This window comes from Heterodontus francisci, chromosome 33, assembly GCF_036365525.1.
Source record: "Heterodontus francisci isolate sHetFra1 chromosome 33, sHetFra1.hap1, whole genome shotgun sequence".
NCBI lineage: Eukaryota > Metazoa > Chordata > Chondrichthyes > Heterodontiformes > Heterodontidae > Heterodontus > Heterodontus francisci.
Window position 1 is genome coordinate 50728595 of NC_090403.1, and position 27542 is coordinate 50756136.

Below are 27542 nucleotides of genomic sequence, written 5' to 3' on the forward strand. Positions count from 1 at the left end.
GGCAGATAAGGGTTCATGGAGTTGGGGTAATATTAGCATGGATAGATGATTGGTTAATGGACAGGAAGCAAAGAGTGGGCATAAATGGGGCATTTTCAAGATGGCAGGCAGTAAATATTGGAGTGCTGGGGCCTCAGCTATTTACAATCTATATCAATGACTTAGATGAAGAGATAGAGAGTAATGTATCTAAGTTTGCTGACGACACAAAGATAGGTAGGAAAGTAAGTTGTGAAGAGGACATAAGGAGGCTGCAAAGGGATATAGATAGGTTAAGTGAGCGGACAAAGATCTGGCAAATGGAGTATAATGTGGGAAAATGTGAAATTATCCATTTTGGCAGGAAGAATGAAAAAGAAGCATATGATTGAAATGAGAGATTGCAGAGCTCTGAGATGCAGAGGGATCTGGGTGTCCTAGTGCATGAATCGCAAAAGCTTAGTATGCAGGCACAGCAAGTAATTAGGAAAGCTAATAGATTGTTATCGTTTATTGTGAGGGGAATTGAATACAAAAGTAGGGAGGTTATGCTTCAGTTATACAGGGCACATCTGGAATGTTGTGTACAGTATTGGTCTTCTTATTTAACGTAGAATATAAATGTGTTGGAAGCAGTTCGAAGAAGGTTTACTAGACTAATACCTGGAATGGGCAGGTTGTCTTATGAGGAAAGGGTGGACGGGTTAGGCATGTATAGTAAGAGGCAACTTGATTGAAACATATAAGATCCTGAGGGGTCTTGACAGAGTGGATGTGGAAAGGATGTTTTTCCTTGTGGGAGAAGCTGTAACTAGAGGGCACTATTTAAAAATAAGGGGTCCCCCATTTAAGACAGAGATTAGAAGAAATTTTTTCTCTCAGAGGGTTCTGCATCTTTGGAACTCTCTTCCTCAAAAGGTGGTGGAAGCAGTGTCCTTGGATATTTTTAAGGCAGAGGTAGATAGATTCTTGATAAGCAAAGGGGTGAAAGGTAATTGGGGATAGGCGGGAATGTGGAATTGAGGTTACAATCAGATCAGCCATGATCTTATTGAATTGCGGAGCAGGCTTGAGGGGCCAAGTGGTCTACTCCTGTTCCTATTCGTCTTATGTTTGTATGTAAGAGCTGCTGGCCAATCACAGGGCTGGCCAATCACAGAGCCAGCAGCTCAGCAGTATCAGCAGCGCCACGGGGAGCAGTGGCCACTGCCAGTATTGCAAGAGGCCTTGGACCGAGGCCCAGCGCTGGAGGCCAGATCCCAGGTAAGTGAGGCAGGGTTGCTGGGGCCAGTCCGGAAGTTCCCAGGGAGAGGGGGTGGGAGGGTAGGTATTAAGTTCAGGGAGAGAGGGTGGGTTCAGGGGATTGCAGGTTTTCCCAGTGGGGACCCTTTGTAGGCCACAGATTGCCTATGGAGGAGGGTCCCTCCCCCTAAGCCCACAGGGAGGTGATCTCGTTTAATGGGTAACCTCCCTTCATGGCGGAGGCCCCCCTCAAGCTGGTTAAATCCCAGTGGAGGCAGGAAGCGGCCCTTAAGTGGCCGCTAATAGGTCACTTAAGGGCCTCAATTGGCCTCTCGGCGGGAAGGCCGCTGTTGGCTTATCCCGCCCTGACAAAATTGTGTTGCGATGGAGAGGCAACAGGCCCTCCAACCCCACAGCCTCCCGTCGCAATTTATAGACCCCCACCTCCAAACCCATCTCGGGGGGCCCATAAAATTCTGCCCCAACTATGGGAAGCTGCATCTCTGTAATTCCATTATACACTCTTCATCACACATACACACACACACACCATAGAACCATAGAAAAATTACAGCACTGAAGGAGGCCATTCAGTCTAATGTGTCCATGCCAGCTGAACAAACTAGCCACCCAATCTAATCCCACCTTCCAGCATCTGATCCATAGGCTTGCATCTTACAGCACTTCAGGTGCATGTCCAGGTACCTTTTTAAAAAATTGAGGTTTTCTGCCTCCACCACCATTCCTGGCAGTGAATTCCAGACACCCACCACCCTCTAGGTGAATAAGTTTTTCCTTATTTCCCCTCTAATCCTTCTACCAATCTCCTTAAATCTGTGCTCCCTGGTAATTGACCTCTCCTCGAGGGAAAACAGGTCGTTCCCATCTACTCTATCTAGGCCCCTCATAATTTTGTACACCTCAATTAAGTCACCCCTCAGCCTCCTCTGTTCTGGGGAAAACAATCCTAGCCTTTCCAATCTTTCCTCATAGCTGCAACTTTCAAGCCCTGGTAACATTCTTGTAAATCTCCTCTGTACTCTCTCCAGAGCAATTATGTCCTTTCTGTAATGTGGTGACCAGAATTGTACGTAATACTTCAGCTGTGGCCTAACCAGTGTTTTATACACACACACACACAAACACACACACAATAGCTAACTTATACTGAGAGCGCATGAAATAAAAAAGCCCTGTAAATTAAAAGCTGAAGAAGATGCACTGCAGCAACACACCAAGGCTCCTTAGACAGCACCTTCCAAACATGTGACCTCTACCAACTAGAAGGACAAGGGCATGAGTTGCATGGGAACACTACCACCTGCAAGTTTCCCTCCAAGTCAACCACCATCCTGACTTGGAACTATATCACCATTCCTTCACTGTCTTTGGGTCAAAATCCTGGAACTCCCTTACTAACAGCACTGCAGGTGTATCTATTTGACAAGGACTGCAGCAGTTCAAGAAGGCAGCTCACCACCACCTTCTCAAGGGCATTTAGGGATGGTTAATAAATGCTGGCCTAGCCAGCAACGCCCGCTTCCCTGAATGAATTTTTAAAAAGTCAAAATGAGTGCTTGATTCAAAGCTTTTTCCTAATACACAGAGTTACTGAATTGACGGCCTTTTGCTCATTCTATGTGGCATCTGACCTGTATAGAAAAATAATCCATAAAGCTTCATAGCCCCCATAGGTAAAGTGTGGGGAGAAGTGAATGGGCATTTCACTGCATTGTCAACCTATGCAAATTAAATAAATAGATAGATGTTAATGTCACTTTTTAATCTATTCTTTAGGTTCCAATAACTGTGACTCAGATAAATTCTGCACAGCACCCTGTCAAAGTCGGGCTGTCTGATGCCTTCATGATAGACCATAAGGCACCACATGTTCCTGGTAAGTAAACTGCTCAATAAATCAATATGGTAAATAAAATCATTGTGGCAATTTGACTTGTTCTCAATGGACAAATTTTATCATTGCCTCAACACACTCATCCTTCCAGCTTAGCAAGCAAGCGTTTAACTGATAGTTGCTTCCACAAAGGAAGCAGCAGGTTTTTTTTAGTACAAGTACTATCTGCGCAGGTGGGAAGAGAAAAAAATTGCATTTATAAAGTGTCTTTAACGAATGTTCCAAGACATTCCTCAGAGGCTTGAGTAAAAATGGGAATGCCAAGCCAAAGAAAGAACTTGCATTTTCATGACAGCTCAGCCTCGAGGGGGTCAATAATCTACACAGGTTCTTATGTTCCCTTGAGGATAGATATTAGGAGCGATGACCAAGTGCTAGAATAAACAAGTGGGTTTTAAGGACGATGTTAAAGTAGAAGGGGGGGGGGGGTGGGGAGGGAGTGAGGCAGAAGGATTTAGTGAGGTTTTAGATTAAGATGAAGGCATGGTGGGGTTAAAGAATGGGGGAATGCACCAGAGGCCAGAAACATAGGAATAGAAAGTTCAAAGGGAGGGGATTGTATTAGAGGAAGTTAGAGAGAGAAGGAAAAGTGAGGACATGAAAGGATTTAAACAAAAGAATTAGACTTTTAAATTTGAGGCTATGGGGAATCTGGGATCCAGGATGGGCATGATGGACAAATGTGAATTGGTGCGGGATAAAATACTGTTATGAAAGTGCTTCCATTTTTAAATATTTTTTTGAGGACTTGTGTTCTCAAATTGTGAAGATGGATTCATTTGAGACTGAAAGGATTCCATGGATGTGTTTTTTAAAGGATCACTGGAAGGACTCTGTTTAAAGACAACATTTACTGGATGTCACATGTCTTCAGCTAAGTAAATAACAGGTGCCTTCTGACTATGGGAGTTGTTTACAAGAGAAGTGACATGTCAAGATTTATGGTGTTCCAAGAGTGGGTTTTATTTTTGAATACTGTTTTGAGTCAGTTGGGTTTGTAGCCTGCTGAAACACCCAGCTCACCTTTTCTCCACCTCTTTGAGAAACACTGAAAAACAAATCCAGTGTGAGATAGCTCTAACGCCTAATGCTGCATTTCTCCTGAGAAGCTTTTTGAAGACTTCCTCTCGACATCTCCTGAACGAACTGCTTCTGAAAAGGTCCCGGTGACCCGTCTACGTGTACTCGGATGCCATACTGTGTGCCATCTGGAACCTAACATATCTTATCCTTTCTCTTCAAGAATTAACAAGTACTTTGGCCAAAGCATCTTTGTTTTTCCTTTAACGTGTGTGTGTGTGTGTTTTGGGTATTTATATATTTACTGTCATATTTCAAACTGTGTGTTAAAGCTTTGCGTCTTTATTGACTAAGTCTTGTTTTATAATAAATTAAAACTTTTGTTGTTTATTAAAGAAATCTGGTTGGTGGATTTTATTCTGAAACTAAAATAGAGTATATGATTGGCCGCTTCGTCAACTGGGTACACATTTAAAGATATGTTGTGACCTGTAGAGAAGTGGAACTAGAGAAAGACAGTGCACTCCTCCCACTTTGGTCGTAACAATACAAACAGCAGAGCTTTGGATCAGCTGAAGCTTAGAGTGGCTGGAGGATGGGAGAACATTGGAATAGTCAAATGTGGAGCATGGATGAGAATTTCAGTATGGATAAGCAGAAGCAACGTGTATTTTGTTTTTGCCACATACCCTCACTTCTTACTTATGTAACAGAAAATTAGCTCCAAGTGGAAACACCTTCATTGGCTGCAAAAATTATTAGTCTATAAGTTCTTTCTCTCTTATATCTCTCATTGATTTTAGGAGAAATCGAGGTAAGTAGGCCAGAATCATTTAAGGCACAAATTGATCCTATAATGGATAGATAGTAAAATTGGTAATCTGCGACATTTCCCTCTGAAAGGGGGCTTCAAGGAATGGGCCTTCCACTGCTACCCAAGATATGTTCACCATCCCTTTCTAGCAATCCTGGGTTTGGCAAGGTAAGCAGCAGGAGACAGAGAAATGGGCCCTGCCTCCACACCAGCATTTAGTGCTGTTAGGAAGGAAGTTCCAGGATTTTGACCCAACGACAGTGAAGGAACAGCGATATAGTTCCAAGTCAGGATGGTGTGTGACTTGGAGGGGAACCTGCAGGTGCTGGTGTTCCCATGTGCCTGCTGCCCTTGTCCTTCTAGATGATAGAGGTTGTGGGTTTGGAAGGTGTTGTCAAAGAAGCCTTGGTGAGTTACTGCATGCATCTTGTAGATATTACACACTGTAGACAGGGTATACCAGTGGTGGAGGTAGTGAATGTTTAAGGTGGTGGATGGGGTGCCAGTCCAGTGGGCTGCTTTGTCCTGGATCATGTTGTTAGAGCTGCACTCATCCAGGCAAGTAGAGAATATTCCACCACACTCTTGACTTGTGCCTTGTAGATAGTGGGCAGGCTTTGGGGAGTCAGGAGATGAGTCACTCGTTATAGATCTCATGTTAGTTTAGTCATCCATAGGATATCCTACACCTCATTTTCAATCATTTTCTTGTCCTTTTGTGGTGATTCCCATCCTCCTTCGGATAAGAACCTCTGTATGAAGACCTAATGCGCAAAAAACAGTTGAAGCACGCCTTGTCTTCTTTTTGTTCCCTTTCTTTATACATCACAACTAAGGACCGACAAAGCTCATCCCACAAAAATAAAGCTGGTCGGCAACCATGGGATTAAATTCTTCTATTTTCTGGTCAAGAAGAAGCTGCTGTGCCTCCTGTACAGGGAGACTGTGCCTGTTAATCGTTTCTATTTCTAAGACCTTTCTGACAAGTTGTGCTTCATAACAATTCCTTTATAGAAAGTGTCCTGTTGAAAAACAATTCCATTATCTTAATTTGCTTTCTTTGGACAGGTTCCCCCTTGACCCAGTTATTTGCACATTCTCTGTTAATCAACAGACCTGTCCCAGTTGCAGCCGTCAGCATTTTCCTTATTTCTTGGCACAACATTTTTTTTGTCTGACAATAACATTTGAGATGTATTAAAATCAGCTTTTATTGCCTTTTATTACTTTGACCCATTGCAAATTGTAAGTGCTGCCATGGAGTAAAATAACCCAGAGCAGAATGGCAGGTCACATTTAGTCTAAAACACTTTCACAGAAAAATTATTCAGTTTAGGGTTTTAATATATTATTTCTGAAATTCATCACCCATTAAGAAAGCTAATATTTATTTTGAGTTGGCTTGAGACACCATCTGCCACTGTAATGGGGAGTTAGGTCACCTCCAATCCCCATCTACTCATTGAGCTTCTGATCTCTGCTTGAGACCCTGGGGGAGGAAAGGAAAATTAGAGGGAGAGTCATCCCTGGCTGCATCCACCCCCCGGATTAGATCAGACTGACGGTGAGAGACACTGGAAGGAAGTCACTCACTCGCTTGTGTTTAGATAGTCTGGGTAACAGAGAGCAGGGTGTGAGTGGGAGTGAGGAATTGGTGAGAAGTTAAAAGCAAAGAAATTGGTAGCTCTTTTTAATATCTAATTGTAGAAACACAGGCAACACATTAGAAAAGAGAATGTAATCAGCCATTAGAATTACAGAAGAGAGAGAACACTGGTACTCCTGCTGGCCCAATAAAACGAAAAAATGTTTAAAAAGAGTTTGGGACCATTTTATGGAGCAGCCAGCAATGGTCCCTTTTAAGGACCACGGATTAGGCTGCTCACTGCCTGGTACTACAGACTATGATTAGGTCCTTTAGCAGCATTGGACCCTGATTTCCATTTTTAAACAGATTCTCACGCAAAATAACCAGGATTGATCTTAGCCCATTTAGAAGCTTGCCTGAAAATTACATAATGTGAGCCTTAAATATCCAAGGGCAAGCCAAGGATTCCTCCGACTTTCCTACCTATTTTGTCCACTAACATTTTTCGCATGAGAATGAGGCAGGCTGCAGTTGATAATCGCACGCCTCTCACCGCCTACTTCATTTATTAAAGTACTGCAATCCTGTGATGGGGGCCAAGTCAACTGATTATCTTCTCTGCCTCCATTTGTTTGTCTCTGATCTTCTGGGTTAATTGGCAAGTTGGTTTTGGATGATTCAGTTTTGACTTGACTTAGATTTCAGCCAATTGGCTACCCTGTTAGCTCAATTTGGAGGCACCTGTCCTAATATGTTCTTTTATGCCTTGGTTATAATTTTGTACGATAATGCTCCTGTGAAAAGCCTTGGGATATTTTGCTGCATGAAGGCGCTATATAAATGCCAATGATTATAAGTAAAATTAGCTATGGTTCCAGTCTTGTCAGTATCCAGTGACCTCTGCTAAAATGAATGTGGGGGCGATTTTAACAGAGAGTGAAATTGGGCAGGATGTAAAGACCATTCCATGCACGTCTATGTGTTTTCTGACAGGCAGGTTAGGTTAATACCATCCCAGGAGTGTGTTTGGATTTGCGAGTGATCACACTTGAATGTAATGCTCACTTGAGTAAGGTTCCAGAGGATGAGTGTCATTGCTTGCACCTTACCCCCATCTAAAGCAAGTACCTTTAGGAAAGCAAGGAAGGAAACTAAATTGAGGATCAAAGAACAGAATTCAACAAAGCAAATTCAACATTTTTTGCTCCTGGGTTCTTTTAATTTGTTCATAGGATGTGGGTGTCGCTGGCAATGCCAGCATTTATTGCCCATCCCTAATTGCCCTTGAGAAGATGATGGTAAGCCATCTTCTTGAACTGCTGCAGTCGTTGTGGTGTAAGAACATCTGCAGTACTGTTAGGGAGGGAGTTCTTGGTCTTGGCTCAGCAATGTTGAAGGAACGGTGATATATTTCCAAGTCAGGATGTTGTGTGTGACTTGGAGCAGAACTTGGAGGTGACGTGTTCCCTTGAGCCTGCTGCCCTTGTCCTTCTAGGTGGTAGATGCTGTCAAAGAAGCAGTTAGTTAGCAGCTAGGGTTAGTTGATTTCCCTTGAAGCTAATGTTTAGACCATCAGAATCCCAAAAAAATTGAGTTTTAGTGATCTTGTGCCAAAGATCAGAATGTTCTTCTCTTAAACTAAGACATCAGACAAAGTCTGAATTCCAGTCACTGAGTACTTTGTAGCCAAATAGAAACAGTCGTTCATCTACAAATCATTTGCTGCTGAAGGAATAGTGTAGCACAGAAGGAGGTCATTAGGCCCATTGAGTCTCAAGTTTAAAGTTTTGGCCTTGCACTGTTTAATGTTTTGAACATTAGCTTTTGTTTTTATATGATATTCAGAAATGAGACGGCAAGTCTTCCTCACTTGTTAGATTTTAGATTTAGATTTAGAGATACAGCACTGAAACAGGCCCTTCGGCCCACCGAGTCTGTGCCTACCATCAACCACCCATTTATACTAATCCTACACTAATCCCATATTCCTACCACATCCCCACCTGTTTCCCTACCACCTACCTATACTAGGGGCAATTTATAATGGCCAATTTACCTACCAACCTGCAAGTCTTTTGGCAGGAAACCGGAGCACCTGGAGAAAACCCACGCAGACACAGGGAGAACTTGCAAACTCCACACAGGCAGTACCCAGAATTGAACCCGGGTTGCTGGAGCTGTGAGGCTGCGGTGCTAACCACTGCACCACTGTACCACCCAGGATTTGGGTCAGCAAATTACTTCTTCTCCATCTTATGCAGTCCCTCGGGAACAAGGATGGCTTTCTTCCACTCCAGGGTCGTGGGTCCTTGGGTGACTGAATAGTCCAATTCTGGATCCGCACAGTCTGCCACAGCTGGGGCAGGTGGTGTTTGGTGAGGCAAGTGAATGGGATGCTTAAAATTCTGAACGCTCCTTCTGGTGTTTGCACTTGGTCGCTGCCTGGGCATGTCGACATTGTTCGAATTGGCTGGCACCTTCACGGTCTCAGGCAAGAGATTCCCCTGAATCGGTGGAGATGTCACAATTTTTCAGGGAGGCTTTAAGGAATCCTGTAGCATTTCCTCTGCCTTCCTGGTAGCCTCTTGCCGTGACGGAGTAGAAAACTTGTTTTGGGAGTCTTGTGTCAGGCATGTGGACGATGTGGCCCACCCAATGTAACTGACTAGCCATGACTAGTGTCTCGATACTGGGGACATTGGCCTGAGAGAGGACACAGATATTGGAGCACCTGTCCTGCCACTAAATTTGCAGGATTTTGAGGGGGCACCGCTGGTGATATCTCTCCAGGGCTTCAGCAAGTGACACCTTGATGTATAAAAGCCAAAAATGGACAATTAAATCACCTAAATTAAAACTTACTCCTTATCCCTTGTTATTGCTACAATTGTTTTTACTCTGACATTAAAATATAGGGGGCTGTTCCTGTGACCTTCAGCAACCATAATGCAACAGTTCATGGTACACTAAGCACCACAAAGCTCACCATGCACACAGCGCTGTATAACATGAGCCCAGATATGCTCCAGGAGCTCAGAGTCTGGGCACCAGTTATGCTCCATACTGATTAAAGCCTTGATTCATATGTAAATGAGGGGTAGCCAGTCAAAAGCAACAGTAGTATGAAACAATTGCCCACTTCTACCAGGTGGCATTATTCCCCAGACTACAGAGCAATACTGATGTACTGCTGTGGCCACACATGCCCATAGCCCACAGACTTTTGGGGCAGTGTGTTCCAGATTGCCACTACCCTTTGTGCAAGAAAGCACTTCCTGATTTCACTCCTAAACCGCCTAGCTCTAATTTTAAGGTTATGTCCATTTCTACTAAAGGCACTAGCTTCTCTGTATCTACCCTATAGGATCCCTTTGTCATTTTAAACACCTCAATTAGGACAGGAACATAGGAAATACAGGAAGCATAGGTTGCCTTGCAACCTGCTAAATAGGTAAGTTTATACAACCTGTCCTCATGATTTAACCGATTAAGTCCTGGCATAATTCTGATGAATCTGCATTGTTCATCCTCCACGGCCAATATATCCTTGAGATGCTGTGCCCAACACTGAACATAGTCCTCCAAATGGAGTAACTTTTAGGGCGAGATGTTAAATTAAACACACCTCCCCTCTCAACTGGATGTATCAGATCCCGTGGTACTAATCAAGTAAGAGCGGGGTCGCTCTGCTAGTATCCTGGCCAGTATTCATTCCTAGCCAGCGCCACCAAAACAGCTTACCTCGTCTTTTATTTTATTGCTGTTGGTAGAATCTTACTATGTGCAAATTGATTATCTGGTCTGCCTATGCAACAACAGTATGCAACCTCAAAAGTAATGAATTGGCTCGAAAGCACTTCAGGGCATGCTGAGTACCCAAAAGGCACTTTCTTTCTCTGACCTTGTACTGATCCAAGTGAATAACGCACAGCGTGCCGAATATTTATTATAATGAGCTGACCATGCATTATAGGGTGAGGTCAACCTCTTGCTTCACAGATGCATGGAGTGCTCAACACACAGCAACCGTAAACCCCAAACATAAATGAAGAGAATTTATCCTTCTCACTAGAGTAGATGTCCTCTCTGTAACAAATGGGAAGTGATTTTATGAAATTGTTAGTACAAGTGTTCTTTTATATTTGTGGTGAATAAGACTTGCAGTTTTTTCTGAGTGCTCGTCTTCTATCCTTTGGAAGTGAATAAAATAATGTCAAAGACAATAGAGTTAAGCAGCGTTGGATTGGAAGTGAATTTTGCTTGGATTTCCAAACTATTGAATGAAGCTGCAATCGAATGATTGAAACTTGGAAAGGTAATGGATTTGAAGACCAAGACAATTGATTTCCAGGGTCACAGTGTAGTTTTAAACAAAACAGCAGAAATGAGTTTAGAAAATGAGAGCACAAGAGTAAAAACAAGTTACACTGATGATAGTGTGCTAAGGGAAGCTAAGGGGCATCACAATAGATAAACTGGAGGACTGAGAATAACTGCAAATTGTCACTTTTCAAAGATGAATGATGTGTGACTTTTAACTGGAGTATTAATGGATCTCCTGTGACGATACCCATGGAAAGTCTTGACAAAGCAAATTACCCTCAGAGTCAATGTTCCCTCTAATTTTTCTTGGTTGTGCATGGCCTATTTATTGTGCTGCACAGTACATTCCAACTTGTTGCATAGCCATGCACCTGGCCAATTTAGAGGGCGCATTGTGCATTAGTAATGTAGACGTACTATACAATGAACTTTGTGAATTACAAGCACCTAGGGGACAGGCATCAACTGTACATTTTTTGCAGTTGTCTGTATTTTCCATATGATCGTTGTACTGCATGTCCATCACCAAAAGTGGCTCAATAGCACCACTACTAACCGAGCTGGCCGAGACCTAAAGGACATAGCTGCTAGACTGGGTATGCAGCAAGTGGCGAGGGAACCAACAAGAGGGAAATATATACTTGGCCTCATCCTCACCAATGTGCCTACCTCAGATGCATCTGTCCGTGACTGTATTGGTAGGAGTGACCACCGCGCAGTCCCTGTGGCGACAAAGTCCCGTCTTCACGTTGAGGATACCCCCCATCGTGTTGTGTGGCACTACCACTGTGCTAAATGGGATAGATTTCGAACAGATCTAGCAATGCAAAACGGGGCATCCATGAGGTGCTGTGGGCCATCAGCAGCAGCAGAGTTGTACTCAACCACAATCTGTAACCTCGGCCCGGCATATCCCCCACTCTACCATTACCATCAAGCCGGGGGACCAACCCTGATTCAATGAAGAGTGCAGGTGGGCATGCCATGAGCAGCACCATGCATACCTCAAAATGAGGTGTCAACCTGGTGAAGCTAAAACCCAGGACTACTTGCATGCCAAACAACGTAAGCAGCATGCAGTAGACAGAGCTAAGCAATCTCATAACCAACGGATCAGATCTAAGCTCTGCAGTCCTGCCACATACAGCCATGAATGGTGGTGGACAATTAAACAACTAACTGGAGGAGGTGGCTCCACAACTATCCCCATCCTCAATGATGGTGGAGCCCAGCACATCAATGCAAAAGATAAGGCTAAAGCATTTGCAACAATTGTCAGCTAGAAGTGCCGAGTTGTTGATCCACCTCAGCCTCCTCCTGAAGTCCCCAGCATCAAAGATGCCAGTCTTCAGCCAATTCTATTCACTCCGCGTGATATCAAGAAATGACCAAAGGCGCTGGATACTGCAAAGGCTATGGGCCCTGACAACATTCCGGCAATAGTGCTGAAGACCTGTGCTCCAGAACTTGCCGCGCCCCGAGCCAAGCTGTTCCAGTACAGCCTCAACACTGGCATCTACCCGGCAATGTGGAAAATTGCCCAGTTATGTCCTGTACACAAAAAGCAGGAAATATCCAATCCCAAACAATTACCACCCCATCAGTCTACTCTCAATCATCAATAAAGTGATGGAAGGTGTCATCGACAGTGCTATCAAGCAATACTTGCTTAGCAATACCCTGCTCAGTGATGCACAGTTTGGGTTCAGCCAGGGCCACTCAGCTCCTGACCTCATTACAGCCTTGGTTGAAATATGGACAAATGAGCTGAACTCGAGAGGTGAGGTGAGAGTAACTGTGCTTGACATCAAAACAGCATTTGACCGAGTATGACATCAAGGAGCCCTAGCAAAACTGGAGTCAATGGGAATCAGGGGGAAAACTCCCTGCTGGTTGGAATCATACCTAGCGCAAAGATAGATGGTTGTGGTTGTTGGAGGTCAATCATCTCAGCTCCAGGGGACATCACTGCAGGAGTTCCTCAGGGTAGTGTCCTAGGCCCAATCATCTTCAGCTGCTTCATCAATGACCTTCCTGTAATCATAAGGTCAGAAGTGGGGATGTTCGCTGATGATTGCACAATGTTCAGCACCATTTGCAACTCCTCAGATACATGTAGAAATGCAGCAAGACCTGGACAATATTCAGGCTTGTGCTGATAAGTGGCAGGTAACATTCGTGTCACACAAGTGCCAGGCAATGACCATCTCAAACAAGAGAGAATCTAGCCATGTCCCCTTGACATTCAATGGCATTACAATCACTGAATCCTCCACTATCAACATCCTAGGGGTTACCATTGACCAGAAGCTGAACATATAAATACCATGGCTACAAGAGCAAGTCAGAGGCTAGAAATTCTGCAGTGAGTAACTCATCTCCTGACTCCCCAAAGCGTGTCCACCATCTACAAGGCACAAGTCAGGAGTGTGTTGGAATACTCTCCACTTGCCTGGATGGGTGCAGCTCCAATAACACTCAAGAAGCTCGACACCATCCAGGACAAAGCAGCCCACTTGATTGGCACCCCATCTACAAACATTTACTCCCTCCACCACTGACGCACTGATGCAGTGGCAGCAGTGTGTACCATCTACAAGATGCACTGCAGCAACACACCAAGGCTCCTTAGACAGCACCTTCCAAATCTGTGACCTCTACCACCTAGAAGGACAAGGGCAGCAGATGCATGGGAACACCACTACCTGCAAGTTCCCCTCCAAGCCACACACCATCCTGACTTGGAACTATATCGCCATTCCTTCATTGTCGCTGGGTCAAAATCCTGGAACTCCCTTCCTAACAGCACTGTGGGTGTACCTACCCCACATGGACTGCAGCGGTTCAAGAAGGCAGCTCACCACCACCTTCTCAAGGGCATTTAGGGATGGGCAATATATGCTGGCCTGGCCAGTGACGCCCACATCCCATGAATGAATATTTTTAAAAAGTGGTTAGAGCCAGGTTATGCATTCTAATCAGTGGATAAATTTTACCTGGTGAATACTCATGCAACCCTACAAACCATTCTCTTATTTCATAAAATTAGCAATTAATATATAATTAATGCAGATCAGCAGCTTATTAAGCTCTGGCTAGTGATGGATGTGTGTAGGTCTAGGTGTGACTGTGTGATTGGTAATTTTATAATGAGAAAATCCTATCGAGACTCTGACAGGCACTTACCAAATTATTCCATCGTCCCAGTTCATTTTTCCCCTTTTTTCTGTTGTGTGCAGTTTGGTGCTTGTCAAGGTGAGGGATGTCAGTGCTGGGGAATGGAACATTCCCACTTAATGTTCAGCATCAAGCACTCCCAACTCAGGGGGAGATGAAGAGCAACGGTCCTTCTGCTCTGTACCAACATCAACCTCAGAGGAACACACTGTGATTATGTTTTTCATTTTCCATACCAGCCATCCTGTTGTCTTCTGTTGGCTAATTAGTGCCACTTTGGGCCAGTTCTGTGTGCTGTGGATCCATTCTTGCCAATAGTTAGATTCAGACTACCTAAACTTATCTCACATATAGAAACCTTACAGCAGAAGGTTACGAATAAAACTCTTCATTTGTTTAACACACAATGGGTAATAACCTCTTTGCTCTGGTAGTTGTACTCATACCCATGGAATTGTGCCCTAAGAAGGAAGAAAGACTTGCATTTATATAGCGCCTTTCATGACCACAGAATGTCCCTAAGCGCATTACAGCCAATGAATTGCTTTCGAAGTGCAGTTGTTGTTGTAACATCAGAAACTCAGCAGCTAATTTTCACACAGCAAGGTCCCAAAAGCGTGATGATAAGCAGATAATCTGTTTTGAGGTGTTGGTTGAGGGATAAATATTTGCCAGGACACCTGGGGAGAACTCTTACTTTTCTTCAAATAGAGCCATGGAATATTGTAAAAGGGCAAATGGTGCCTCGGTTTAACGTCTCATCAGAAAGACAGCACCTCCGACACTCTGTCAGTGCTGGACTGAAGTGTCAGCCTAGATTATGTGCTCAAGTCCCTGGAGTAGGACTTGAACCTACAACATTCTTGCTAGGATGAGAGAGCTACCCACTGAGCCAAGGCTGACACTGTGGAAGATTGGAAGAGAGAAAATTAGCAAAAAAAAAAGTCAGCTAACACAAGAGGATTAGCAGCGTACATCTGTTCATGATTGTTTTAAACAAGAAGTGATTTGGAGAGCAAATCAATATTCCTCAGCAGCAAAACTTAATTGCTGAAGTGCAGGGTCAGGTCAATTTCTATTGATGGTTTGTGATTAATGCTTAATCCTTCCATTACATTAAAAGCAGAAAATGTAAAAACACAAATGAGTGTGCACTAATACGTTCTCTTATTTTAGTGATTACTTGACAATTGTGCATTCTGATGTAGTAGTCATTACAGAGACCTGGCCAGCACACAAGCCCGATTGGGAGTGAAAATATTGCAGGGTATAGGATCCTTACAAAGAACAGAAAAATTGGGAAAGGAGGGAAATTAGGGATGGGCAATCAATGCTGGCCACACCAGCAAAGGCCACATCCTATGAATGAATGAAAGAAAATTGATAAAAGACACAATTACCACAGTAGAATGAAGGGATTTCAGTGAGGGTGATTAGGCAGGCGATAGAAACACCATGGGTAGAGTTAAGGAACTGCAAGGGATGCAGGACTCTGTTAGGAGTGTCTACACATGTCCTGATAGTAGTGATATAGTAGAGGGTGCAGTTGTATGAATATGGAGATCAGAAAAGTGTGTAGCAAAAATAAAGTGGTCATAATGGGAGATTTTAATTTTCACATAGACTGGGAGAAGCAGAAAAACTGAATTACTAAAGGCAACAAATTTCTAGAATGTAATCGGGATAGTTTTCTAAAACAATGGGTTGGTAACTCGGGCACAGCACCTGGTTTTTGGGTGTTAAATGACATTCTAAGCCTCCAGTATGGTTTGCAGGAAATGCTCACTTATTACAAGCCGGTAGTGCACCAGGTTAGTAAAGGCCAAAAAAAAATAAATCGGCCACTCTATGTTTCGACTTGGACTAATTCAGTTGAAGAATCAACCAGTAAATTAACCAGGAGCAGCTGCTTCCTGCTTTACTTACAAGGACACTTAATTTCTCCAGTAGGGACTTTGGAACATGATATGTTCATTGTTATGAGTGTTTCCATTTTTTTGTTAAATTTTTTGAGGATTTGGGTTGTAAAACTGAAAAGGATTCCATAGATGCTGAAACTTTGAGTTTTTTTAAAAAGAGGTCATAAGACGGTCTTTTGGACTGAGATTGTAAAGAACAGTAACTGGAAGAATTAAGGAGTGTTGAAAACAAGCCCTTACTGGGAGTCACCAGTCTTCAGATAATTACCCAGCAGGGTTTTTTTTGACTTGGTGAAAGATGTTTACAAAGAAGTGACAGGTCAAGATTTATGGGGTCAGGAGGCTTGACTCTTATGAAATTGTTTTTGGTTTCACTTTGGACAGTAAGTTTGGGTGTGTGGACAGTGTTAAAAAGACAGTTGGAGAAAACGTGCCAAGGGAGCAAACCCCAACTCCGTCTGTTCCAGCTGTTTGAAAAGCCTGCCAGTTTTTCCATCTTTTGCGAAGCTCTGAGAAGCAAGTGTGAGAAACAGACGAAAACTGTTGCTGCATTTTCCTGGAAAGCCTGTCCAAACTGATCTTCAATGTCACCAGACAAGAACTTTTCTAGGAAGATCCCAGTGACAGCCGTCTATATGAACTTGGGACGTCAAACCAAAACAAAGGACATCCGACATCTTTCCATATCTTCTCTTTTTTCTTCAAGAATTAGCAAGTATTTGGCCAGTTTTTTTTGTAATAGATCTCTAAAAACTTTTTTTTTGGTTACTTACTGTATATATATATGTGTGTGTGTGTGTGTGTGTGTGTGTGTGTGTGTGTGTGTGTGTGTGTGTGTGTGTGTGTGTGTGTGTGTGTGTGTGTGTGTGTGTGTGTGTGTGTGGAGTTAAGGTAAAAGGGAACTTTTATACCTCAGTCTGTGTGTTTATGCTTTGCTTCATTACTAGTTAAGACTTTTTTTTATAATAAACTGACAATTTTGTTGTTTATTAAAGAAACCTGGTTGATGTATTTTATTCTGGGATAAAAATAGAGTCTCTAATTGACTATATCGGTAACTGGAAAAACATTTAAACATATGTTGTGACCTGTGGAGAAGTGGAACTAGAGAAAGACAGTGTGCTCCTCCCGCCTCAGTCGTATCATCATTCTAGTGACTATGAAGTATTGATTTACATAGAGCATTACAATAATTATTTTAGCCATGCCATTGAATATTTTGGCACAAGTTGGATTGGAATGCTTCATTGGAAATCTCCAGCCAGCAGTGACTAGACTCTCTGTGCTGTGTTCTCCTTGAGATCCTTGTTCTTCTGTCCAGTTGCTTATTGAATAGTGCATGCTAATTGCCCAATTCCCCATGTCACAGGGAAGCCTCATAAGCCCAGTGCTCAGGACAGGACAATATTGGGAATCAAGACCTAGCACAGGTGATTCCCTGCTCCCAGAGAGATCAGGAGATTTTGAGAATAATGGTGAAAAGCCGTACTGTGAATACCCACTCATCATTAGCATAAAAGAAATAATTTGCAATGAAATAGCACCTTTCATGACATCAGGAGGTCCCAAAGTACTTTATAACCAAATAAATACTTTTGAACTGTTGTCATTGTTGTAGTGTAGGAAGTGTGGCAGCCAATTTGCACACAGAAAGCTCCCTCAAAGAGAAATGTGATAATGACCCGATAGTTTAGTGATGCTGGTTCAGGGGTGAACATTGGCCAGGATACGGGAACAAACTCCTGTGCTCTTCTTCGAAATAGTGCAATGGGATTTTTTTTAATATCCAAGATTATGATATTTTTAAAGTACCAAAATTAATTAACCCCAATTTTGAAACTGGCATCTGGGAGTTAGAGACCTTTTATTCATTCATAAAAGTATGCATTCTACAATAAGAAACCTTTTTTTGTAAATCGCTATCATGATAAAACTCAGGTATTTCAGAGCATATTAGGGTTTGTATATAGAAATCAGATAACTGGGAGTGAGTTGCAAGCTAAAATCTAATTGAAGAATTTAAATTGTTTTTATGCAAAGTAACAGATACCTGGACTGACTTATAGAATCTGATTTATTGGATGCTTTAGATGTAGAATAAAAGATGCATGGGTTTAAATTACAGCCTGAATTTCTTGGACTGAAAAAGGTTATACACACAGTAGCAGATACCTGGGGGTGAGTTTCTAGTTGGAATCTCACCCTTGCGACTGACCTGTTTCTTGTGCAATATTATAAGAACATAAGAAATAGGAGCAGGAGTAGGCCATTCAACCCCGCCATTCAATAAGATCATGGCCTCACTCCTCTTTAGGGCCTGCTTCGCATACCCCTCGACTCCCCGAGATTTGAAAAATCTATCTACCTCCTCCTTAAATACATTAAGTGACCTAGCCTCTACAACTCTCTGAGGTAGAGAATTCCAGAGATTCACCACCCTCTGAGGAAGGAAATTCCTTCGCATCTCAGTTTTAAATGTGTGCCCCTTTATTCTGTAACTATGTCCCCTAGTTCGAGATTCCCCCACCAGTGGAAACATATTCTCAACATCTACCCTGTCAAGCCCCTTTAAAATCTTATATGTTTCAATAAGATCACCTCTCATTCTTCTAAACTCCAGTGAATAAAGGCCTAACCTGTTTAGCCGTTCTTGATAAGACAACCCCTTCATCCCAGGAATCAGTCTAGTGAACCTTTTCTGAACGGCCTCCAATGCTAGTATATCCTTCCTTAAATATGGGGACCAAAACTGTATGCAGTACTCCAGGTGTGGCCTCACCAGCACCCTGTACAGTTGTAACAAGACTTCCCTATTTATAAACCCTAACCCCCCCCCCCCCACCCCCCCGCAGCAATAAAGGCCAAAATTCCATTTGCCTTCCTAATTACTTGCTGCACCTGCATGATAACTTTTTATGTTGTGTTTCTATTCACAGATGGTCAGAGACGAATGATTTATGAATATCACAGGGTGGAAATAGACATGATGAAGATCAGTAACAGCTCAGCCTTAGAGTTCACCCCTGTTTCCAGTAAGTTGTGATTTTTATGGGGATCGAGCTTTATCTGTGATCGCATTGAGGGTCACGGAGGGCTCCTGTTTTATTTACTTTGCCATCGTGACTGGCCTCCATGTGCTGATTTCTATGCTAGGAGAGATCCTTGTTGTTCTTTTCAGTTCCTCATTGATGTTCTGTTCAGTTCTTCATTGAATGGTGCATTCTAATTACAATCAGTAGCTGACACAGTAATGATACTAAAGACGCTTTTAGGAGAGGATAAGCTGAAGTAGAGAGGAAATGGGGACTAGATGGCCCAGTTGGTTAGCATAATGTACATTCACCTCTTGTATCTGGATTCAAATCCAACCACATTTATGGTACAAAGTTTGCTAGCTGTAACTGCGATTGTCAGATCTTGCTCCTAGTAGCTCCAGGCCATAGCTGAAAACCTCCAATTTGTTACTAATTGGCAATCTCTTTTGGGTCATAAAGATCTCTGGTGTAGTAAATCATAAAGTCCACTCTGGTTCAGCTGCGAATGCTCTTGGGAGTTGCAGGATTAAAGCACATTGACAGAGGTCAGTGTAATTCTGTGTTTGGTCGTGTGCTGCCTGATCTAGGGGCTGAATTTTATTCACCATGCGCCACCATGCCATAGCCATCTAGTGTGCGGCGGCCCATCTGCATGCGCTGCCCCCCCCGCCCCCAATCATGTGGCGGGGGGCGGGCTCTGCGACACTGGCAATGGCGTCAGCTGCCTTGGCACAGGCACTGGCGCCATTTCTAAAGGGCTGCCAGGCCTGCGGTGACAAATAAAAGTGGTCCCTGTTCCCCCTCCCCAACTGCAACAAAAAATAAAGTTTGACCTACCTCCCCCCGCCAACTACACCAGAAAAGCCTAGATTACCCCTTTTCCAACCCAATTGCCCTGTGCAGAGTTCAACCCTTCTACCCCCGCCCCCCACCACCACACTGAAAATGCAGAGTTGACTCCTTCACCCCGCCCCCGCCCCACCCCACCCCCCCACCCCACTCCGACCCACCTCACTGCAATGCAAAGTTCCCCCATTCCCCACCTCGGTAGCTTTCCCTGGACGGGAAAGTGAAGGCGCGGGAGTGCCGGCCACCGCTCGGATGATTGCAGACAGCCGGCAAGATCGCAGTGAAAAATATGTAAATATATGCATTTCCTTTATTTAAATATGTAAAGTTGGGTCCCATTGCCAAGCAGTGACAGGGTGGGGGGATGGCTGCTGTGGAGCCTCACCGCTGCTGGGAAGATTGGGCCCGGCAATCCTGGCATGGGCTCCGTGGCGGTTCGCTGCCGGTGCGATCTTCCGGCACCCCCCACACTCCGCCACGGAGCCCGAGATCGGGACCACAACAGAGTCCCAGCCTAGGAGTGCTTCACACTAATCCTGGGTGCCAAAGCTTTGACACCTCTCCGTGTAATGAACATAATTTAAAATAAACAGAAAAATGAAAAATCAAAGGCGGAAAGCTAAGGGATGTACAAGAAGGAGGCAGATAACTGAAAAAGAGGATTGTGTGATGACATATCACAGACGCATCATACATTTATCAGAAGCTTGGAACTAGATTGTCACATGTCACTCCCTGGAAATATTTTCAGTCTTGTGCTGGAGTGGCACTATCTCAGAGAGAGTGAGAGAGGGGTAGATTTTGACTTTTAGTTAGCTGCCCATTCCAGCGGCAAAGAAGCCTCCATGATTTTAAGGCTCAGGCCTCATTTAAATTCAGTACACGAGCTGCATAGCACCAGTGGGGGCCGCGATCGTGAACAGTGGAGGTCCTGGGATGGCAGCAGCCTTAGATTATTCCTGTGATTCTGGAAAATCACTTCTGCTCCTCCAGAGTGCACAGAAATGATTGAAAACTTACCTTTCGCTGGATTTCTTCTCTACCATTGCCGTGGAACTGATCGAATCTGCACTGTGCAGGCTGTGACCACTTCCGACCTAAATGGGCAATCGGGGTCCTATTTCTATCATAGGAGCCCAACTATCATATTCAGTATCCACTGAATCGGGTTGGTGCTTTGGACACCCGGCAGTGGGCCCCTTTAAAAATGACTCTGGTCACATCGCTGATATTAATGGGGCGGTAAGCCTACTGACACCCAGTGTGAGATCTTTTACCACTCTGTCAATGACAGGAGAGGACAGAATTGACCCCAGAATGTCTGATTACTTTGTTCATAACTTGACAGATATGAATTTTGGGTGATATTTGTTGACAAATTTATGATGGGTAAACCAGTCAACTGGACCACTCTTAAAGTGGTCTTTAACCCTTCCCTTAATGGGGCTCCACTGACGGAAAGCATGAAGGTGATTGATGAGAGCTGGTAGCACAGTGACAGCCTGTGTCCCTTGTCAGCTGTTCCGCAAAGGCGGTGGTGCTATCTTCAACAAATTAATGCTCACATCTCCCTTATGTAGCAGTTTTGGAATGACCTATTGCAAACAACCTCTACCCATTATAACTACCTGGATTCGTCAATAGGGCCCAGTGAGGCAGAAGTGATGTTGGCATGGCTTCGGTAATTGGTGTTCTCGGAATGCTGATTTCAGGAGGCAGGCAGCATATGTATGGTCTGTTCAGATGGCTGGAAAAGCAACATAAATTGTTCCAAGGAGTTAGTGGCTTGTGTGTCCTATTTAAAGAAAGGAGGTCAATGAGCAGTCATGTGGACAGCAAATCCTTACTCCTGGGCATGTTCAAATGGCAAGGTATTTAGTATATATCCATTATTTACATACATCTTCAAGGAGGGTTAAATGCTCTCTATTTTTTCCATGAAACATAGAAACATGTGCATTGGGAAACATCCCCAATGCATGTTTCTGTGAAATGTTAACATTAATGCAAACAGCTCTCCTGTCAGTCATTCTACTAAAGGAACAGGCGTAGATTTCATTAAATTAAATTAATTTAATGCAACTCTCCCTTTTGTGTAGTTGTGGGATATATTAATGCTTCTATTGTAGATGATACTGATCATATCACAAAGATCATGACGATAAGATAGGCCATTCAGCCCATCTAGCTCATTATGCTATTGAAGCCTATAATTCCACATCACAGATGTTTTGGCTCTATTATGCTACTCAAAGACCATTCATGGTATTAATCACAATGTGATGACCTTAGTCCTGAGCTTGCCTTTGATTATCTTGTACACTTGACCTGGAGTGGCTTAGCCTTGACTATTTCATTCAGTGTCTTATATACTCTATAATGTTACCTCTTATTCATCTCCTGTCTGAGCTGAAGATTATGATCTGGAAACTCCTAGCACTTCGTTCCATGGGTGTAAATGCAGACACTGCCACTCTTTCCTCAAGACCAGAGACCCCCAAATTTCTAGTTGAGGTGGGTGTATCAGTGGCAGCCACCCCCCCCCCCCCCCACCAATCCAAACCAACCCATCCTTCCAAATCAGAGCCATGTCCCACAGAGGTCCAAGTGAGCTGAAGAAATGTCTTATCAAAAATTTTGGCTTTCATGGAGCTGGACTGACTAGAGACAGTGATCGATCCCCTGCAGGATCAAATACCAGACTGTGGTAGTTTGGGTCCTCTAGAAGGCTCATAGGGACTTTTCCACTGGTCTGAGCTCTCCTGTGGCTTTTCAAGGGTCTGCAAGAAGTAATTTGCAGGGTAGCCTGGGAACTGTTCCCCATATGACCCCTGAATGTGGAGGAAGGCGGGTAGAAGAATCATTCATAAATTTCCTGATAGGAATTTCCATGACTGGTCAAATTGTGGCTGAATCCTGGAGTATCCAGTATCCGGCTCATTTTCCCACCCTGACATAGCTGCCACTTAGGCCCTCTCCATTGACAAGAAGTTTAAGCCCGATGAATTTTTCTGACTTTTCCTGATAGCTCAGTCCACCATCACTAGCAATCAGTCTTGGGCCCTTCCCTGCACCAGGGCTGGAATATTTCCGTTGTACCTCCACGGTGCTTCAAACTGCAGGCATTATCCAGTGTGCAGGCCGGACCAGGGGGCTGTCAGGTTCACCATGACAGCCCCAGACCCGACCTGGTGCTCTCCTGGTCTGTCATCAGCACTACCAGCTGGACCCACTGGTGAGCACAATGAGACAGGCACAATGCCCACAGCTGTTCTGCAATTGGTATTCTGTGAGCACAGAACTGGAGGACATGAGCATGTACCAGCCATAGATGAGACAATTTGAGAACGGAATTTTTTTTTTTTGGAGTTGTAGATATGTGGAACAGATTCTCAGATAAAAAAGCATTGAATGGCAACTTAGGAGCTGGTGAATATCGAGTTAGGAAGAGGCCAGATGGTTATAAAAGATAATCAAAGCTGGAGATTATTGAATGATATGAACAAGATGATGGGTTCCTTGGGTGCTGGGTCTCTCAGGCAACAAGACAATAGATCTGGGATTTACAAAGCAGAATGTAAGGTTAGATGTGAGTCCACTTGACTTCGCTTTAGGTGCAGGGAGTAATTTTGCAATACCTTTTCTCTATTGATTAAATAGGAGGGTAATAGTATGATGAGTGCAACAGAGTGGGTAGCTTGCAGTTGTTTCCTCAATCCACGATTCTTATGTTTTTAGGTGAATTCCCTTGGTCTGTCCTCATTATTAGTTTCTGTATCAGAGAGCTGTTTATTTGTGAAGTGGAATTTGTCCTGTCCTCATCTCTGATCTCATGGTGGCACGTACTATCCCTTAGGTGCACACACCCCCAAGGATTGTTTCCAGCCTAGTATGACATGTCTTGTTTCACTCATGAGGTGTAATCCCTGGTGGGCTTGTAGTCTTCCCATTGTGACATGTCTTGTTTTGTTGATTAAAATATATCCCCTGGAGGGGTCTGGAAGTAAAAATATTTAAAAACTAATATACATTAAAAAATAATGATCTACAACAGGCTACTTTAACTTTTCTTATTCCAGAACTTTGAGTAAGCTGAATTTGACAAAGAGGTTTGCAGCTGCTGTGGCTGTACACTTTCCACATCTTGTCCAATGACTGCTGTAGCCTTGAGGTGTATTTGTTTTAATGCAAGAAGTGTAGTAGGTAAGGCAGATGAACTTAGGGCTTGGATTAGTACCTGGGAGTATGATGTTATTGCTATTACTGAGACTTGGTTAAGGGAAGGGCATGATTGGCAACTAAATATCCCAGGATACCGATGCTTCAGGCGGGATAGAGAGGGAGGTAAAAGGGGTGGAGGAGTTGCATTACTGGTCAAGGAGGATATCACAGCTGTGCTGAAGGAAGGCACTATGGAGGACACGAGCTGTGAGGCAATATGGGCAGAACTCAGAAATAGGAAGGGTGCGGTAACAATGTTGGGGCTGTACTACAGGCCTCCCAACAGCGAGCGTGAGATAGAGGTACAAATATGTAAACAGATTATGGAAAGCTGTAGAAGCAACAGGGCGGTGGTGATAGGAGATTTTAATTTTCCCAACATTGACTGGGATTCACTTAATGTTAGAGGTCTAGATGGAGCAGAATTTGTAAGGAGCATCCAGGAGGGTTTTCTAGAGCAGTATGTAAATAGTCCAACTTGGGAAGGGGCCATACTGGACCTGGTGTTGGGAAATGAGCCGGGCCAGGTGGTTGACATTTCAGTAGGGGACTACTTTGGGAATAGTGATCACAATTCCGTAAGTTTTAGAATACTCATGGACAAAGACGAGAGTGGTCCTAAAGGAAGAGTGCTAAATTGGGGGAAGGCCAACTATACCAAAATTCGGCAGGAGCTGGGGAATGTAGATTGGGAGCAGCTGTTTGAAGGGAAATCCACATTTGATATGTGGGAGGCTTTTAAGAGAGGTTGATTAGCGTGCAGGTGAGACATGTTCCTGTGAAAATGAGGGGTAGAAATGGCAAGATTAGGGAACCATGGATGACAGGTGAAATTGTGAGACTAGCTAAGAGGAAAAAGGAAGCATACATAAGGTCTAGGCGGCTGAAGAAAGACGAAGCTTTGAAAGAATATCGGGATTGTAGGCGCAATCTGAAACGAGGAATTAAGAGGGCTAAAAGGGGTCATGAAATATCTTAAGCAAACAGGGTTAAGGAAAATCCCAAAGCCTTTTATTCATATATAAGGAGCAAGAGGGTAACGAGAGAAAGGATTGGCCCACTCAAGGACAAAGGAGGAAAGTTATGCGTGGAGTCAGAGAAAATGGGTGAGATTCTAAACGAGTACTTTGCATCGGTATTCACCGAGGAGAGGGACATGACGGATGTTGAGGTTAGGGACAGATGTTTGATTACTCTAGGTCAAGTCGGCATAAGGAGGGAGGAAGTGTTGGGTATTCTAAAAGGCATTAAGGTGGACAAGTCCCCAGGTCCGGATGGAATCTATCCCAGGTTACTGTGGGAAGCGAGAGAGGAAATAGTTGGGGCCTTAACAGATATCTTTGCAACATCCTTAAACACGGGTGAGGTCCCGGAGGACTGGAGAATTGCTAATGTTGTCCCCTTGTTTAAGAAGGGTAGCAGGGATAATCCAGGTAATTATAGACCGGTGAGCCTGACGTCAGTGGTAGGGAAGCTGCTGGAGAAGATACTGAGGGATAGGATCTATTCCCATCTGGAAGAAAATGGGCTTATCAGTGATAGGCAACATGGTTTTGTGCAGGGAAGGTCATGTCTTACCAACTTAATAGAATTCTTTGAGGAAGTGACCAAGTTGATTGATGAGGGAAGGGCTGTAGATGTCGTATACATGGACTTCAGTAAGGCGTTTGATAAGGTTCCCCATGGTAGGCTGGTGGAGAAAGTGAAGTCGCATGGGATCCAAGGTGTACTAGCTAGATGGATAAAGAACTGGCTGGGCAACAGGAGACAGAGAGTAGCAGTGGAAGGGAGTTTCTCAAAATGGAGACGTGTGACCAGTGGTGTTCCACAGGGATCCGTGCTGGGACCACTGTTGTTTGTGATATACATAAATGATTTGGAGGAAAGTATAGGTGGTCTGATTAGCAAGTTTGCAGACGACACTAAGATTGGTGGAGTAGCAGATACTGAAGGGGACTGTCAGAGAATACAGCAGAATATAGATAGACTGGAGAGTTGGGCAGAGAAATGGCAGATGGAGTTCAATCAGGGCAAATGCGAGGTGATGCATTTTGGAAGATCCAATTCAAGAGTGAACTATACAGTAAATGGAAAAGTCCTGGGGAAAATTGATGTACAGAGAGATTTGGGTGTTCAGGTCCATTGTTCCCTGAAGGTGGCAACGCAGGTCAATAGAGTGGTCAAGAAGGCATACGGCATGCTTTCCTTCATCGGACGGGGTATTGAGTACAAGAGTTGGCAGGTCATGTTACAGTTGTATAGGACTTTGGTTCGGCCACATTTGGAATACTGCGTGCAGTTCTGGTCGCCACATTACCAAAAGGATGTGGATGCTTTGGAGAGGGTGCAGAGGAGATTCACCAGGATGTTGCCTGGTATGGAGGGCGCTAGCTATGAAGAGAGGTTGAGTAGATTAGGATTATTTTCATTAGAAAGACGGAGGTTGAGGGGGGACCTGATTGAGGTGTACAAAATCATGAGAGGTATAGACAGAGTGGATAGCAAGAAGCTTTTTCCCAGAGTGGGGGATTCAATTACAAGGGGACACGAGTTCAAAGTGAAAGGGGAAAAGTTTAGGGGGGATATGCGTAGAAATTTCTTTACGCAGAGGGTGGTGGGTGCATGGAACACTTTGCCAGCGGAGGTGGTAGACGCGGGCATGATAGCGTCTTTTAAGATGTATCTAGACAGATACATGAATGGGCAGGAAGTAAAGAGATACAGACCCTTAGAAAATAGGCGACAGGTTTAGATAGAGGATTTGGATCGGCGTAGGCTTGGAGGGCCGAAGGGCCTGTTCCTGTGCTGTAATTTTCTTTGTTCTTTGTTCTTTGTTCTTGATCAAATGTGCTCACATCTACACTTATTCAGCAATGAGTTCTAGTGACAATGCCTGAGGCATTCAGAAACAGCAATTTACATCTCTATAGCATTCCTTTGTGTAAACAGAAAGGTGCTTTATAAAAAGGGGCTTTCTGAGCAGTGTAGAATTTTAGGTGGAGGAGGCCAACAACAGCACAGCCAAAGAGGCTTTTGGAGACGGGTGGAAAGATGGAGGGATTCATGTCGGGAGTTATTAGATTAGAGTATATTCGCTGAAGAATAGCCACCAATGGCAGAACGGACGGAGAAAGGTGTAATTTGGTGCTGGATTTTGTTTTCCTGCCGCCTGGAGCTGCGGTGGGCGGAAGAATTGGCGGCCGGCAGGCGCACATTGCACACCGCCACGCCGCTGCGATCTTGAGCCCGGCAGCTCATTAGGATATGCAGGACGGCCACCCTTGGCCCCCAATCACGTAGCAGGGACGGCCTTGGCAGTGCCGTCAACAGCGTCTATGATCTCTACAGAGGCGCTATTTTTAAAGGGCTACCAGCCCTACGTGGAGAATGCAGACCCCTCCCCCTCCCCACGACACTGAAAATAAATGCTTGCCCCATATCTCCCCCACCCCCCACACAC

General features: G+C 44.0%; 1 protein-coding gene across 1 annotated transcript in view; it reads left to right on the plus strand.

The window, feature by feature from the left end:
* The window catches only part of LOC137347956 (plexin domain-containing protein 1-like), a 467720-nt gene that overhangs the window by 343364 nt on the left and 96814 nt on the right, over nucleotides 1-27542 (plus strand). Inside the window, exons 7-8 of the mRNA XM_068013022.1 lie at nucleotides 3019-3118; nucleotides 18914-19009. Of these exons, the coding sequence (XP_067869123.1) occupies nucleotides 3019-3118; nucleotides 18914-19009 (196 nt within the window). The remainder of the gene's footprint in view (nucleotides 1-3018; nucleotides 3119-18913; nucleotides 19010-27542) is intronic.